We start from the raw sequence: 17,896 nt of genomic DNA, 5'->3' as shown, positions 1-17,896 counted from the left end.
CCCCCTCACATATATATATACAATGAAACCCTACACACAGTTCTCACCTAAGATTAGGTCTCCTTGTGGTACACAACGGCTTTCCCCCATCTTTCTGCATTACCCACCAAGTGTAACCAGGTCCTTGAGCAAAGAAAATCCCATGGATGGGTTTGTCTTTACCTGAGGTGGGATTAATCCAAACAGTCTTTCTTAAAATACCTCTCAGGTGTACCACAGGGACTCTATCTCCATCCACTGTGTGCAAGGGTTCAGACTCGGCGGGACCAGCTCGATTGATGGACCCTCGGGTATTGACCATCCAGGTGGCCTTTGCTAAATTCACTTCCCAATTTTTGAAGGTCCCCCCACCAAGTGCCTTTAGGGTGGTTTTAAGTAGTCCATTGCAGCGTTCAACTTTCCCGGCAGCTGGTGCCTGATAAGGGATACGATATATCCATTCGATACCATGTTCTCTGGCCCAGATGTTGATGAGGCTGTTCTTAAAATGAGTGCCGTTGTCTGACTCGATCCTCTCAGGGGTGCCATGTCTCCACAGGACTTGCTTTTCCAGGCCCAGGATAGTGTTCCAGGCAGTAGCATGAGGCACAGGGTAGGTCTCCAGCCATCCAGTGGTTACTTCCACCATGGTCAACACGTAGCGCTTGCCTTGGCGGGTTTGGGGAAGGGTGATGTAGTCAACTTGCCAGGCTTCCCCATACCTGTACTTTGATCATCATCCACCGTACCACAGAGGCTTCACCCGCTTGGCCTGTTTGATTACAGCACAGGTCTCACAACTGTGGATGACCTGTGAGATGCTGTCCATGGTAAGGTCCACCCCTCAGTCACGGGCCCATCGGTAGGTTGCATCTCTCCCCTGATGACCAGAGGCATCATGGGCCCAGTGAGCTAGGAATAATTCTCCCTTGTGCTGCCAGTCCAGATCCACCTGAGACACTTTCACCTTGGCAGCTCGGTCCACCTCCTCGTTGTTGTGATGCTCTTCATTCGCCCGACTCTTGGGTACATGCGCATCCACGTGTTGAACCTTCACGGTTAGCTTCTCTACTCGGGTGGCAATGTCCTGCCAAATCTCAGCGGCCCAGATGGGTTTCCCTCTGCGTTGCCAGTTGGCCTTTCTCCAGCGATCCAACCATTCCCACAGAGCATTAGCTACCATCCACGAGTTGGTGTAGAGATAGAGCCTCGGCCACTTCTCTCATTCAGCAATATCCAAAGCCAGCTGGAGAGCTTTAAACTCTGCAACCTGACTCGATCCACCTTGTCCCTCAGTAGCTTGTGCAACTCGTTGTGTGGGGCTCCATATTGCAGCTTTCCACTTCCGGTTAGTGCCTACAATTCGGCAGGAACCATCAGTGAAGAGGCCGTAGCATCTTTCAGTCTCTGGTAGCTCATTATATGGTGGGGCTTCCTCAGCACGAGTCACTTGCTCTTCCTCTTCTTCAGAAGACAATCCAAAAGTCTCACCTTCAGGCCAGTTTGTTATAATTTCCAGAATCCCAGGGCGATTCGGGTTTCCAATACGGGCACGCTGTGTGATGAGAGCAATCCATTTGCTCCATGTGCTGTCAGTGGCATGATGTGTGGAAGGAACCTTTCCCTTGAACGACCAACCCAGCACCGGTAGTCGGGGTGCCAGGAGGAGTTGTGCTTCTGTGCTGATCACCTCTGAGGCAGCTTGAACTCCTTCATAGGCGGCCAAGATTTCCTTCTCTGTGGGGGTGTAGTTGGCTTCAGACCCTCTGTAGCTTCGGCTCCAGAATCCCAGTGGTCGACCCCGAGCCTCACCAGGCACCTTCTGCCAGAGGCTCCAGGACGGACCATTGTTCCCGGCTGCAGAGTAGAGCACGTTCTTCATCTCTGGTCCTGTCCTGACTGGGCCAAGGGCTACTGCATGAGCAATTTCCTGCTTGATCTGAGCGAAGGCTTGCTGCTGTTCAGGGCCCCAGTGGAAATCGTTCTTCTTGCGGGTAACCAGGTAGAGAGGGCTCACGATCTGGCTGTACTCGGGAATGTGCATTCTCCAAAAACCTATGGCGCCTAGGAAAGCTTGTGTTTCCTTCTTGCTGGTCGGTGGAGACATCACAGTGATCTTATTGATGACCTTGGTGGGAATCTGACGTCGTCCATCTTGCCACTTCACTCCCAGGAACTGGATCTCTTGGGCAGGTCCCTTGACTTTGCTCCTTTTGATGGCAAAGCCGGCTTCCAGGAGAATCTGGATGATTCTCTGTCCTTTCTCAAATACTTCCTTTGCTGTGTTTCCCCACACGATGATGTTGTCGATGTATTGCAGATGTTCTGGAGCCTCACCCATTTCCAGTGCAGGCTGGATCAGTCCATGGCAAATGGTGGGACTGTGCTTCCACCCCTGGGGCAGTCAGTTCCAGGTGTATTGCACACCCCTCCAGGTGAAAGCAAACTGGGGCCTGCATTCTGCTGCCAAAGGAATGGAGAAGGCGGCATTGGCAATGTCAGTAGTGGAATACCACTTCGCTGCTTTGGACTCCAGCTCGTACTGAAGTTCCAACATGTCCGGCACGGCAGCGCTCAATGGTGGCGTGACCTCATTCAGGCCACAGTAATCCACCGTCAGTCTCCATTCTCCACTGGACTTACGCACAGGCCATATAGGGCTGTTGAAAGGTGAATGGGCCTTGCTGACCACCCCTTGGCTCTCCAGTTTACGAATCACCTCATGGACGGGAACCACAGAGTCTCTGTCGGTACGGTATTGCCAACGGTGCACTGTTGCTGTGGCGATTGGCACCTGTTGTTCTTCAACTATTAGCAGTCCCACGGCAGAGGGGTCATCTGAGAGGCCAAGCAATGTGCTCAGTTGTCTGATATCTTCTGTCTCCACAGCAGCTATCCCAAAAGCCCAGCGATGTTCTTTTGGGTCTTTGAAATATCCATTTCTGAGATAGTCTATGCCGAGAATGCAGGGGGCCTCTGGGCCAGTCACAATGGGGTGTTTCTGCCACTCATTCCCAGTTAAACTCACTTCAGCTTCCAGTACAGTCAACTGCTGGGATCCTGCTGTTACCCCAGAAATAGAAATTGGTTCTGCTCCCACATACCTTGATGGTATCAGAGTACATTGAGCGCCAGTGTCAACCAAAGCTGTGTATTTTTGTGGGTCAGATGTGCCAGGCCATCGGATCCACACAGTCCAAAAGATCCGATTATCCCTTTCCTCTACCTGGCTAGAGGCAGGGCCCCTCTTTTCCTGGTCATGGTACATGTTGCTTCCCTCCGGTGAATATGTTCCTGAGGTCCCTTCAAGAGGATTGGTCATATTATCATTCCTATGCCGTCTGGAATTCTGTGCGTGAGAGACTGGAGGAGCGTTGACTCTAGATGAGCTTCTTGTGGTAGTCGTCCCTCTTTTTAGTTCACGTACCCGGGCTGCTAAAGAGCAGGTGGGTTTTCCATCCCACTTACTCATGTCTTCTCCACGTTCCTGAAGGAAAAACCAGAGATTACCTCGTGGGGTGTATCCTCTCTCCCTGGTTGGGGGACGCCTGCTCCTAATGGCAGAGACTCTGGTTGGTTCTGGCGAGATGTGGTAAATCTCTTCCTTGAGTTCCTTTTTCAGTTTCTGATGACCCTCTTCAATCAAGCTTCGGACTTGCTCAGCCAGCCTTGTTTTTACAGAGGAGACATAGGTGCGAAACGGGGCTGTGACAGTGTCCTCGTAAATTCTCAGTTTGTTGACCAAGACGCCCACCCTGTCCTCGCCTTCCCTCCATTGCAGCGTTGCCAGGTAACGGGAGTACATCTCTGGTCCAAGGCGTGCGAACCTCAACCACATCTATGACGTGCACTGGACACCATCTGGGCTCTTAGGAAATCTCTCATCTTCTGAGAAAATTATTTCCAGTACAGCCAATTCCCTCAGGCACTGGATACCTTGTTCCATTGTGCTCCATTTTCCTTGGTGCACCTGGAGGTCTTCTTTACAAAGGTACCTGTCCCTTACACTTGTCAGCAGTCGCTGCCAGAGGCTGAGAATTTCTTGGGTTCTCCCGATCCCCTGGTCAATGACCACATCCCAGGACAGAGATCCCAGTTGCCTGGCCTCACTTCCATCCAGAATGGTGTCATTGGCTGCAGCGTCCCAGATGGGGAGCAGCCAGGTCAGGATAGACTCGTTTGTCTGGCGGGTGAATTCCCTCCGCAAGTCACGCAGCTCACCCAGGGATAGCGACCGAGTGATGATCTCTGGCTCTGCCTCTTCTGCTGGGTGCAAAGGTCCTGCTGCATCCTCGTCAGTCACTATGCGAACTGATTTGCTTTTTGATTTCTTCTTCTGCACGGGGGCAACTGCAATCTGGTTCAGTGATGGTTTGTGTGGAGATGCTTTCAGTGCCTTTGTTTTTTTCCTCCTCTGTGTCAGTCTGCGTAGACATGGACGCTGTTGTCTTGCATCTGGTTTCTTTCTCCTCTGTGACGGTCTGTGTAGACATGGTGCTTGTTGCTCTGCTCTTTTTTTCCCTCTCATCCTGAGGATGCTGTGTCATAGCTCTGATCCTAAGCATGGTGTACACAGTGCAGGTCATAGAGAAAAAAGAAAAAAGAACTGACAAGAAGATTATTCCATCCTTAACATCCACAGAGAACTCAATATTTCCAAAAACCGCTGTGTCAGCCTGAAAAGCTGGAAAAGAACACTCTTTAATCCTCCCCCCAGGGTATGGGTATGATTGTTGAGGCCCCAGATGTAGCAGCCTAAAGTAGGACATGCAGACAAAGTTGAGTATATATTCCGAATTATGTTTACTGTCTTGGAGGTTATCATGCAGTAGGCATAATAGACTAATAAAGCAAATTTTATACCATACCCTGGTCTACACAGGAGCATTAAAATCTGCAGATAATTCCCCATGTGTGGAAAAATATAGAGAGCTAGATACAAGACCCATGTAAGTATGTTGAACATCATAGCGAGTAGGTGGCTTTTACAATACAAAATTGTAATTCTGACTTTTCTCAACAGCCAGGCCCCACGTTGGGCGCCAAAATATATGTGCTAGTTTGAAAACAAACTAGTGGGAGACACCAAGTCAGAATAACAATTTAATAAGGAAAAAAAAAAATTATAAAGGCAAATAACACTGGGCTAAACTGACAGTCAGGATACAACCTGACACCCTGTTAGTCAGGGTGGTGGTAGCAGTCTGGTAGAATGGTGGCTGCAGTCCCCCCGAAGCAGTGATCCCGTAGAGAAAAAAAAATAAATCTGCTCTTCCTCAGAAAAGTCCAGTGGTGGCTGAGTAGCTCCTGTCCTCTGGAAATCCAGTGGAAAAGAGAGCATCTGCTATTCAGAATCTCAGGTTCTATCCAGGATGGAATGCTGGTTTTCTCCCTCTGGGTGGAGCATCTCACAATGGGATAATGAGTCATGCTGCATGGCATTGATGGGCCATTAGCAGAAAGATAGTCTGGAGGGGGGGGAGGCAGGGAAGCAAGGAAACACTGCCCCACCTGATTTCAACAGCTCATGAGGATGGTAATAAAATACACTGCAACCCAGAACACTGGTTTAACTAGCTGCTAAATCACTATTCCATGTAGGACGTGTAAGGGTTGTTTCTGGCACTTGGATCTCTGTCCTTCAGCCAAAATATTAGTGTTAGTGAAATAAAGAAAAAAATGCATGAGGGTGTGTCTCAGTAATACAGGAAAGTGATTTCAAAGCAGTGTGTGTGTATTTAGGCAAAACCACGTTTTTATATGTAGTATGTGTACAGAATTGGTATATATGAGCAAATGTCTTTTGTTATGCAATTTAAACAGCTGCATTTTTCTAGATGGTAGGTTTTCATCACCAAGTGAGTGCAAATTAAGTTAGTGTAACTAGGAGCAAATAATTATGATGATTTAAAAAAACCTTCCCTTCTTCACTAAAAAAAAAAAAAAACAAACCTGAAAAGAAATGTAAAGTTTATCACTCAGATTTTTCTAAGAAGTTTCTCAGTAATTGAAATTAACTACTTTAAGACTGTATCATCTGTCTTTTCTTTCCTCTGCATTACTCTTAGCACATGACAATGAGACCTAAATATTTTTTTTTTGCATTTTGGTTGTATGTGTTCTACACTAGGCTGCTTTGAATAAGAACAACAGAAAAACCTAAAAGACAAAATCAAGCACAAAAGGTGGAAGTTCACATTGTGTATAGGGGAGTCTGGGGTAGGAATTGAATAACATCTCAGAATACAGAAAATCTTGATCAAGAAGCTTTAAATAAATAAGAATTCATCAACTGTGTTCTAGGCCTTTCTTCTTAAGATGCAAGTCATTTCAATACCGAATAAATTTAGGGAGTTAGGAGGCAGAAAATTTGGAGTAGAAAGCAGAGAATGTTGGTTGGTGTACACTGAGAATGCACTTTTTTCTATATATTTATTTAGCTCTTATCTCTGAGCAAGATAATATATTTTTTTTATTTTTATTGTATGTCTATTTAAAAAGGACGAATAGGAAAATACTTAATAGTGTGGGTGCTCCTGGGATGATTGACTAATAAAATTTTTTTTTCTTTTACATAGATACTGATTTTGATTTCAGACTGCCTTTGCCCATCCAAGTCAAGATACAGAGCTGAAACATCTGGTAAGAATTCTTTAAGTGGGTGAGACACTGTAGATTTAAATGTAAACTTGTAGGAAGGAGAGAGGGCAATACCCTGTCAGGAACTTAGATGTGAACCAATAATCCAGGTATTCATTTTAGTCCCACTGACAAAGATGGATGTGTTTGGTTCTAAAATATTGATAGCAAAGCAGAATGAAAAAAAAACAAAAAAAACCAAAACAAAACAAGCTAAAACAAGACATTTGTTCTAGCTTCCACAACTGTGAAGAGGCTAAATGCATTCAAAATGAGGAAGTCTTGAAGAAAGATAGCGAGGTTTTTGTATTTTATGTAGGTGCACGATCACTAGACCTGTTGCTTAACTATAGAAAGGAATTTGCTTTAGCAGGACACTTCTGCATCCTAATATACACTCTATATATTGCATTAGGAGATTCAGTATTCTAAACCTGTAAAATTCTCAGTGTAATTTGATTGGGGAAAGGAGGAGATAGAGGGAATCATATGAATCTGGGGATGGGGGAAGGTTTTGCATCTCCTTCAAACAAAAGAAGAAAACATACATCTTCCTGATCCTTAGTGAGAAGTCTTCTGAATAGTACTCTGCTCCCTGTGAACATGAGAGGCAAAAACAAAACTTGCACACGAAATAAAGTCTCATGTCAGCACCAGATGTGTGTTAAGTTCCAGAACACCTTTTGGTACGTTTGTGCTGTTAAGTGGAGTCAAAACTTAACTGTAATGAAAAATTTATTTTTAAGTTGTGTACATTTTTGTGTATTGGTTTGCTTTTGAAGATGAAGATGCATGCATGTGTGACCCTTGCCAGTAAGACTTTCGCCAGACCTAGAATTTATAAGTGTGCAAAATTACCATCTTCAAAATCTTAGTTGTTCCTCACCATCAAAAATAAAATGCACCTCTGCCTACTTGTGCAGTGTGCTATCTAGCTGGCTGGTTGACTCAGCTGTTACCCGACAGAGCTTACCGGTATCTTACCACTTCCCAATGATTTGTTTGATACTTGATTCCTTGAAAAGGTATAATTATAATTGGTCTGTCTTTAGTTTGTAACTTGGTGGAACAAAATGAAGCTATGTATGCTTGATATGCAAGAAAAATAAATAAAAATGGAGGAGAAATACTACTGAAGATTTATTTGAAATAATTTAAAAATAAGGAAAATACAGTCCCCTACAAGTTTTCAATAATATAATGAATATCGCAGAATAGTTATGTGATGATGTAACTGTAGAAGATCTTATTCTGAGATTCAGTCTGACTTCAGTATTTGAAACTCTTCTTTTGTTTAGAAGAAGCAATTACAAAGGATAATGTGGAGAATGCAGCATTAGAGGAACCAGAGGCAGCTACAGAGCTTTCCGCAGATGATGTGGAAGAGACTGCAGGCGGAAAAGATCTCTTAGACGGAGAAGATGCAGCAAATTCAAGTGTTGATGACTCAGAGGAGGATTTACCACTTGGAAAGGAGTCAGGAGAAGAAGAAATGGAAGACTTAAGTGAACAGCCTCTAGCTGATTCAGAGACTGAAAACTCAGTAAGACAGCGTAAAAGTCAGGTGGCTGATAATGGACTATAGCTTTTCTCAGTGGTGTAGTTTATACACTTGGACCAAAGAAGTATCAGACCCTGGGCCTGAAACTGAAGCTTACACTTGATTTGTCGTTTGTGTTTACGCAATACCTCTGTTCTGTCAGCTGGCTTTTCTTTTTTTTTTAGCTAATACTTGCTTACTTTGTTTTATAAGCACGTACACTGTGTGTTGTATAACTTTAGCTATGACAATCAAAATAAGTGTATCTTACCTGTTTGAAATCTTCTAAGAGAAAAGGGGTGTAACAGTCTTAGTTCACCAGCTGAAAAATGGTCATCTGTGCTTGTCTTCCTTTAAGTATTGACCTGAGCAAGATCAGGACTTTTAAGTCTCTACTTGACAGAGCTGTGATTTTTTCTGTCAGAACGTTTGTGGTTTCCAAATGCCACAGAAGCACCGGCTAAGTGATGCAGTAGTGAAAGAAGGCACCTTACTAGTCTTCTATTAAAATGTTATGTACGATGGGTTTGTTTCTATCACTTTCTCTTTCATTCTTACTAATGTTTGTTTTGAAAGTTTAGCATACCGTACGCCCCCAGATTTTTCAGTTTTTGGCAATTCGGAGGCATGCTACACAGCTCAAGCTTGTCAGCTGAGTTTTTTGACCCAAGGAGTTTGAGTAATTGAAAACCTCAGGCCAAGAAAGAGTGGCAGCTAAATGCTTTAAAATATGTTTGAACTTTTTAAAGGAAATTATTTTGGTCAGGGAGGATTTTTGCCAAAGCATGACTTCTTTTTTTTTCCCTGCTTCGGGACATTGTAGCAAGAAGTACTCACTTTGCAGTCACTAAGTTGTATACTTCTTGCCAATACAAGCTTGTCATATGCAGTGCAGTTCTGCCATTTCCAACTCAGAATGCTTTTGGCAGAACTCAAACTGCTCTAGTAATATTAACTGAAGAGGCACTTAAGGTTTTACCTTTGATTGCTTTCCTACTTTTTGTCACTGGAATCGGCACGTTAGGAAAAGAGGGGCATGGGTGGGTAGTGGGAAGAAGCTTTTGGATTTTGCTACTTATATCAAGATAAATGTGTGTCTGTTGAACTGTGTAAAGTGAAAATTACTTACCAGGTAGACAGGGTTAGGTGTGGTTAGAAGACTTAAGGTTATCAGTGTTTCCCTCCTTTAACTTGGTTAATATATAAGGCTTTTTTTTTCTAAGGAATACCTACAGGGAGATCCTATATGTTCCTGTTCTGTTGACGTGTGTTCATGTGCATAAGATGTGTCTTAATCTTGATTGTTTTTATATATATATTGCATAAATCTTGCTAATATGCATGAATTTCATCTTGTTCCTCAAGAATAAGGAGTAATCAGAGATGAAATCATCTCTCATTAGAAGAGACAAGTTGCAAGTGCAAAACTCTGGTTTCCTTTGAGACTGAGATTAATAGGACTGATTTGTATTGAAAGTTGTTTTGTTTTTTGTTTTTTATATGCTCATAAAGAGCATATTTACTAAGAATTAATTACATTTTTCCTGTCTGTGTCCTGTTGCATATTGTGTTTTGGAAGTATATGGTAGAAACTTTGCATTTGTCTGTTACAGCTGTGTAAAGAACAAAATTACACTGCATATATTGAATATTAATTTTCTTAAGGAACGTTCTCAGTCTGGAGCTTGAATTTCATATAGCGGACACATGTAAATATGCTTCCACATACACGAAAACATACAGTTGATAATATATATATTGCACTATAATGAGAACAGTTTGTCTTGTGTTAATTGGGCATTGTCCCATGTAACTGAGCAATTGTAGAAGCTTACAGACAGCAGAATTCAGTAACAGTTGAAGTACGTAGCAGCTTTTTTAAAAAAACAAAACCAAAACCACCCCAAACTCAAGCTAAGCTTTTATTTGACAAAGTTAAGAAAACTTTTTTGGCCACTGTAGTTCTGAGGGAAGAAATGTGCACCTAAAAGCTCAGAGTACTGATTTGTTGTTTCCATGATGTATTTGTTTTTTCATGATCTGTGCATCGGGAGCTCATAAAAGTCTAAAAGAAAAACAAGAATTTAACCATATTTCATGAGAGAAGCAGGAGTCAGTGTGTGTATGCAGGTACATGAACTTGCATGAGGGTAAGAATAGACATATCCCCTCAGTCATGGATCCAAAACTACCAGACACTGAAAAATATGCATGTGTCCAGCACAGACTGAGGGCAGTGTTGACTTTGGTTGTGTACCAAAGAGGATATTTTTTAATGTGTACAGGGTGTTGTGATGCTCAATGTGTAGGAAGGAGCATGTTGGTATTAAATTCTGATTCAATTTCTATTCACTTTTGTAATATTGCAGAGCCAGTCTTCTAATATCCTCTTCAGTTGTTTAAAGAGGTTTTAACTTTCAAAGATACAGAACATCCTTGTCTTGTTGTATGCTGTTGGGACTATGAAGCATTAAAAAGTCAAGTGTAACACTTTCCAGTGCTCAAGAGGAGGTATTTGGGCTTTCTGAATGTTTAGGCAAATAAGATGTTCTCACAAGAGGTGGATTTCAGTATGGTGTCTCTGATTTGAAAAACAAGCCAACCCGCACTTTGTCCTACAAGAACACATGGTTTATAAGATGCTGTGAGAAATGTCAGAAACTCCTTTTTGTGGTGATTCTCTGAACTTTCTGCTTACATTTCCTCAGTTTTTGTATGTCACCTGTTAAATGCGGATTATTTAAAATGAAGATACAAAGTATTTTGCATCATCATAGAGTTAACTGTAGGATCCCTGTCTGATGAGCAGGGATTAAGCAGGCAGCAAGTGACAGCAGCTCGTCTCTTCATAGATCTGTCTTGTGAATCTGGAAGTGAGCTATACGAGGCTTTTAAGGTTTCTTGAACATAATGTGTATGTCATTGCTCCTGTCTTTTCATTAATAAAGTAGGGAATAATAGTGCTAACTTGGGTTTGACTGTATTTGATATGTATTGGAATATCTTGTTACAAAGAACACTGAATTGTGATAAGGATTTAAGGAAAAAAGGTGCTATGCAACTCCAACTTAGTTTTACATTTGTAGGAAAAATATTGTGGCGTGATACTGGAGATACTCAACTCTGAGTAATGTTTATACGGCAAACAACAAGTAGCAAACACTGTAAAGGCTAAATCTGTGTTTAACAGAAAGATCACTAGCTATGCACTAAAGTGTTACTCTACTTTCCAGAATCAGTTTTTTTCCTACTAAAACACGTTTTAATTGAATCATGCAAGTATAGTACTAATTAGACTATTACAATAGTATTAAACTTGGTGTGTTTCCAAAAAAAAAAAGGTCATTATCAACCTTTGGTGCAATCTGAGTGTTCTGTTATCTCTGTTCTGTTGTGATTAATTTTAAAATATGGAACTTATTCTTGCAACCTCAGTACAGACAAAATGTCCTTGGAGAAGCTGCTGCTAACACTGTTCAAAATGTTTTAAGGATAGGGCTGGAAGACTTGTAAACTAGAGCTGCATGTCAAAAATGACTTAAGATTTTTTTTTGAGAACCAATTCAAATTTCAAATAGGATGCACACCACTCAGAAAACCAGTCCCTGATGGATCTGAACATGAATGCTTAAAAGCAAGTCATTCAGAAAATCCGGTGGGTTACTTTTTAAAAAGGCTAGAAATACATACAGCCTTTCAAAACTACTGTCCTTGAGATTTGTGTGAAAGTTGTACACGTGTTTTGGAATACTCTGTATGTGCTGCACCCGTGCTGGGCAGCACTTGTTATGTGGGCTTTCTTCATGGAGATGTTATACAGGATTGTCTTTTATATGAAAGTGTTGCAAATTTATACTATGGCTATTTTTACTTAAATTCTATATAAATTTTGTATTTATGATCATCTTGTAGCTAGTTTTCATTTTCTCAGTGTGTAGATGGCTCATCTGTGTAGTTAACGAAGATGATTTTTTTATATCGATCTTCCAGTTAATAAGAGGTTGTGATTTGTGAAGATTCCTTAAACTCTTTAAAACTAACCTGTACATTAATGATTTGCTTCCTTCTTACACGAGTGAAAAAACACTTGGAAGAAGCATACCTAGATTGAGGGTTCTCTGTAGGTAGGTGCTCTGGGCTGAGCAGTGTGCTCTCAAAGGTGTAAAATGAAGCTGGGGCTCAAAAAGTGTAGCTCTGAACCCTCGAGGGCTTTATCTCTGTACCTTCATGTTAGGTTAGTTCCCTTGCCCGCCCCCACCCCCGCCAAGAAATCCACTAACTCTGCAGATCATGTGCTGGCTCTCTCTGAGATTTGGAGCACAGCAGCATGTTTCTCCCTACTGATGGCCCAGGTGGCCAAGAAGGCCAATGGTATCCTGACTTGTGTCAGCAATAGCATGGCCAGCAGGGACAGGGAAGGGATCTTACCCCTGTGCTCGGCACTGGTGAGGCCATCAATGACTGTGTTCAGTTTTGGGCCCCTCACTAAAAGAAGGCCCTAGAATGACTCGAGCGTGTCCAGAGAAGGACAACAAAGCTGGTGCAGGGTCTGGAGCACAGGTCTGATGGGGAGCGGCTGAGGGAACTGGGGGGGTTTAGTCTGGAGAAGAGGAGGCTGAGGGGAGACCTCATCGCCCTCTACAGCTACCTGAAAGGAGGGTGCAGAGAGCTGGGGATGAGCCTCTTGAACCAAGTAACAAGTGATAGGACAAGAGGGAATGGCCTCAAGCTGTGCCAGGGCAGGGTCAGACCAGCTCTTGGGAAGTATTTATTTGCAAAAGGGGCAAATTATTTATTTGTTGGGCGTTGGAATGGGCTGCCCAGGGCAGGGGGGGAGTCCCTATCCCTGGAGGGGTTGAAGAGTCGGGTTGACCCAGCGCTGAGGGATCTGGTGGAGTTGGGAACTGTCAGTGTGAGGTTAATGGTTGGACTGGATGATCTTCAAGGTCTTTTCCAACCCAGATGATTCTGTGTGATGTGGTCCAAAAGACATGTACAGATCTGAACAGCACATCTTCTGATTGTATTTCCCAGCAAGCAGTTGCGGCTAAAGCAACAGGCCTTCGGGCCGGGTGGGCTGGAGGGAGAAGAGACTCCCAGGAGCTGTTGCTGCAGTGTGTTTGGATGACGTGAACGACGGCTGGACTCAGTACACAGCTTCTTTCTCATCAGGTGTGTTCCCCAAACTGCCTTTGACCCTGAATGGAGCTGCTGTGTGAGTTGGGTGATTTGCCATTCATTTGGCTTCTTTCCCCTCGTGTTGATTTCCTCACGTTAAAGTTGAAGGCAGAATGGTATCAAATGCAGCCTTTGAAAGCACTTTGTTGTTTTACTGTTTAATCAGCTGCTTCTTGTTCTGTCTCATGATGTGAAAATATGAAATGTTCAGGTGGAATACTACAGGCAAAATCCAATCGGGTTTTGAAAATTAAGTAATCAGACAAACATAAGTATATTTTTATAGAGGAAATAGGAAGATGCTTCTCTGGTGGGTATACTGGAGCACTAGAAAAACTTGAGTTTCTACCTTGGACGTTTGAACTGGACCAGTAGTAGCTCCCAGCTCTGTCAGTGGGGCTGCCAAGTAGTGTGTGCCTCTTCCTCAGAGCTGGTCACACGTTGAAAGCAGAAAGCTGGATGGCTGCTGCTGACCTCTTTGCAGGAGGTCTTTTGGCTGCAGTATGGTTGTGGGAAGGAAATGGATCCTCTCCTTTTCCCTTTTCTGAGTATTAAACACCCCCATTGCACACACATGCCGAACACCAGGATGCTTGGCTGTGAAGGGCTGCCTGGGAGGCAACAGTACATTTACCCTGTGATGTTTTTTTCAGCTTTTCCCAAGAGCTGCACATTTTTTCTCCCAATTTTCTGCTTACCCTTCCACTCCTAACCCATCACACAGCAGTGGTTCAGTTGCAAGCTCACTTGCCAGGGAGCCAAGCCTGCTGATTGCTTTCTTTCATTCCCTTCCCTACAGGAGAAAAAAATGTGTTTTACTTCAATGAAAACTATAGTGAATACTTTTAACCAAACATCTTAATTTCTTTCCCAGTAGAAAAAAACTCTATGTACTCCTACTTTGTCTTTGCTGAGGAGAAAAGAAAAATCCATATTTTAACATACAGGGAACAAATGGGGATTTAGCAATCAAATATTTTCCTTAAAATTTCCATTTTATATGGAAAGGCCATTTTTCTTGGCTCATTAGAATTTCTCGGTTCCTGCTAGTACTTCAGTTAATCTGAATTCCAGTGGGGTGTGAGAGCTGAACATAAGACGCTGCCAATCGTCTTGCCAGTAGCTCTCATGCAGAGGATGCAGAAATGATGGCGTCATTCAAAGTGTTTGACTTTTGGTCCTGCATCAAGAACATGAACATGCTTGAGAAGGGCACTTTTTATGTCTGCTGTGCAGTTGAGGGGCCATAAAGGGCTCTGAGAACCTCTTTGTTCATCTCTGGGTTGTCTTCATTGTACTCGGTCATCCAGATCCTCCCAGGTGAGCTGGTCCTCCGTTTGGGGCTCCCCTCTCCCTCCACCCCAGCAGTCCCTAGAATTCCCAGCTGGCTTCCCAAAATAGACATTCAGGGGTCTGTTAGGGCCACCTGTTCACTGGCAATGTGGAATGGCCAAGAAATTGTCCTCATCCCTGCAGTGGGCCCATCGTTTTCAACTCAGTCTCATGCTGAAGTTGTAGGTGGCTGCTGGGGAAAAAAAGCCACAAATTTTCTGTGGATTCTTCTGACTGACATGGAGGGACCAAAGTAATTTGTTTCAGCTCTGATGCGAGATACTCAACTGAAAACACAATCTGTAAATATATTTGGAGAAATTCATAAATGTTCATGGAGAATTTGGAAGTCAAAATAACCATTGACTGATGTAAGTTACTTGATAAAACAACCCTGCACAACAGTCTTGAGAAACAGGTGATCACTGGGACATTGAAATATTTTAATTACATACTACAGTTAACTTTTACTGCAGTTAATCTTTACTGCATTTAACTGCAGTGAGAAAATCCCAGCTGACTTATCCTTCCCCTGTGGAGGTTTTTGCATGTTGACAGGAGACCATGGACATTGTCTGTCTGATCCTGCAGTGGGACATAGTGGTTCGGACTGAAATGCTGTATAGTGAGCTCCCTCCCTAGCAAATAACAAGCACCTTGTGATATTTCTTATAACACTTGGCTTTTGATGGGAGCACTTTCGAAGCCAGAAATTGTATCTGTGTTTCATAGCCCTCGTGGGGATTTTCTTCCAGAATTTTCAGTAGCCCTCTTTGAACTCAAAGGAAACTTGGGTTTCCTTTGCAGAGCCTGGTTCAGCTGAGCTCCAGTCACGTGACACCCTTCTCCATTGATAATTCTCCGGTGACCTGCCAAAGGAACAAGTGAAAAGCAGTAGATATGGGAAAGGATGGTAACACTACCCCGATCATATTTGGATGTGGTTGGTTGGTTTTGTTTTGTTTTTTTTTTCCTCTGCCCTAGTCACATCTGAATGTTTCAGTTGAATCACACGTTGACTTTTATCAGTGAGGTTTGCCATGGCTGCCTGGGCAAAGTGCTGTTAAGTCAGATGCTGTTCTTTGCTTCAGGGTTAAAGTTCAGACAGCTGATGTCTCATTAAGTGGCCAGAGGAAATCTCTCATCCAGAGAGATTCATTAAAACGAGGAGCCAATTACTTGGAGGGGAGCTGTGTCATAGCTGGTCTGTGTGTTGGCATCGGGTGCACTGGGGAGATGCTGTCTGCACTCTCCTAGAGATTACACCCATGAAAAACCAAGTAGTCCTAGTTCAGCAGCAGATTAAACTTCTCTTTTTCCTTTCTTTGTGCTGACATTGACACCTTCCACTGCACCCCAGTTCACAAACTGGCCAGCAGTGGGAAGGATGGGGGTTCCTGCTGGCATAGGAGAGTCTCCAGCTCCTGGTGGGCTCCTGGTCTGTGGAGTTTCTCAGGGTGTGTTGGTTGAGTGGCAGCAAGAAGTTGGTGACGCCAGTTGGGCTTTGGTGTGTGCTTGGCACATTGAGGGGGGATCTGTGAAGGGTGATGTGTGAGCAGCTTCATGATGGGGAGAGGGAGGGACTTTTAGCCCAAGTGGTAAATAACAACCAGTAAAATAAATCACTGATACTGTGTGAATGTGGCAAATGAGCATAAAAATGGAGAGAAAGGTCAGGTTGGGAAGGATTTTTAAGAGCTTACCTCTTTTTTTTTTTAAGTGAACATTATAAAAAGGGCGGGGGGTGAGAAGACACACCGGTGGTGAAGCAATATCATTACCTTCAGAAATTTTTGTGCAACTTTCCAACATTAAAAGCTTTTGAGTTCATTAAAGTTGATTTCATCTGTACGTATTAGAATGTCTAGCTATCACGTAATGCTTACTGTCTCATGCTCTGGGATAAATACCTGGTTTTAGCACAGGCAATGCAAACTTTAAATAAATGAAAGCAGATGTGTCCCCAGTTTTGAGCTGAGAGTGCTGAGAAATGTCAGTGTTAAGCCATTAAATTGCATTTAAATTATATCTGACACTGATATGCGATAAGTGCCTCGTGGTGCAATTGTATATATATTGATATTAATTTCCAGTAATTCCTCCCATGAATATTCTGAGCAGCTAGAAAATTGACCCCCTGCACACCCTGTACAACTTAATCTGAGATGCTCTCATTGGAAAAGCAGTTAGAGAAATAGCTGCAAATCTCTTGGTGCAATCGTTCCCTTTAAATGCTTCCTGAGACTGAGCTTACAGCTGGCATCATCCTTCCTGCCTCAGCCCCTGAGAGATCCCTCCAAAAATATTTGACAGTCTCCTTTGAATCTTAAGCATTTTTCTCGCTCTTTGCAGAATATTGTGTTCCTAGTTGTTATTTATAAACCAGCAGCAAGGAAGATGGCTGTGGTTTTCAGAGGTACATGTATATTTAACTTGACATTAATCTGAATTCTTCAGCCTTGCTGAAGAATGAAAAAATCAAGTCAATTAAAGCCCCAAATTATTGGAAGGAGGGAGGCATGACTGTTCTTCTATTGCGTTGCATCTCTGTCTTGGTGCACCACAAATAATGAACAGTGAGCAAAATACAGGCTCCCTGGTTTGCTTGCACCAGAGGGGTGTGCGGTGAGCGTGCTGCTTTGCTCCTGCACATGCTGCAAAGTCTGCCACACCTTGCTCTGTGCTTTCGGGCTTTGTTTCCAATTAAGGTATCAATTTCTCCCTTCTCCCCCAAATCTGTTTTTAATAAAACGGTGGTGTTAATTGAAATGTACACAGCTGGAAAACCTGATTATATACACGCGACACACTTGTAATTTTTCCCTGTCAAACAAATAGGTAGAACTGTCGCAAATTATGTATATTTGTTAAATTTTAAGTCAAGATTTGATCAAGAAATCTTAGCTGAGTCTGTTACACTTCGGATGAGTGTCATCCCTTTGATAAGCTGGTTTTATTTCCAGCTGGTGAATGCATCTGACTTTGTAACATTTTAAGAATAACTAGAGCTCTCTGGGTTGTGGAGGTGTAATTACCTTAAAATCAGGAGCTATTTGCCTGAGGATGTTTTTGATGCCCTGAGCTGCCTGGCACCTGGATCACTGCAACTTGACTCAGTATCTAGGATTTTAATGAAAATAACGGGAAACCTGCTTGTGTTAGGTGTTGTCCTAAATGTCCAGGCCGGAACATGCTTTTATAAGTAATCTAAATCAAGATTTTGCTTTT

General features: G+C 43.0%; 1 protein-coding gene across 2 annotated transcripts in view; it reads left to right on the top strand.

Moving 5' to 3' along the window:
• TMX4 (thioredoxin related transmembrane protein 4) overlaps positions 1–12,059 on the top strand; it is a 32,478-nt gene extending 20,419 nt beyond the window's left edge. The window contains exons 7-8 of one of the 2 annotated variants that reach the window (XM_074912214.1): positions 6,558–6,621; positions 7,920–12,059. In XM_074912214.1, coding sequence (XP_074768315.1) covers positions 6,558–6,621; positions 7,920–8,203 — 348 coding nt within the window. In that variant the 3' untranslated portion in view covers positions 8,204–12,059. Of the gene's footprint in view, positions 1–6,557; positions 6,622–7,916 lie in introns of both variants that reach the window. The other variant, XM_074912123.1, reaches the window with a different exon arrangement.
• Positions 12,060–17,896: the final 5,837 nt, after the last annotated feature.

Source organism: Athene noctua, chromosome 1 (genome assembly GCF_965140245.1).
Source record: "Athene noctua chromosome 1, bAthNoc1.hap1.1, whole genome shotgun sequence".
Lineage (NCBI taxonomy): Eukaryota > Metazoa > Chordata > Aves > Strigiformes > Strigidae > Athene > Athene noctua.
This window is presented reverse-complemented; position numbering and strand designations above follow the sequence as displayed.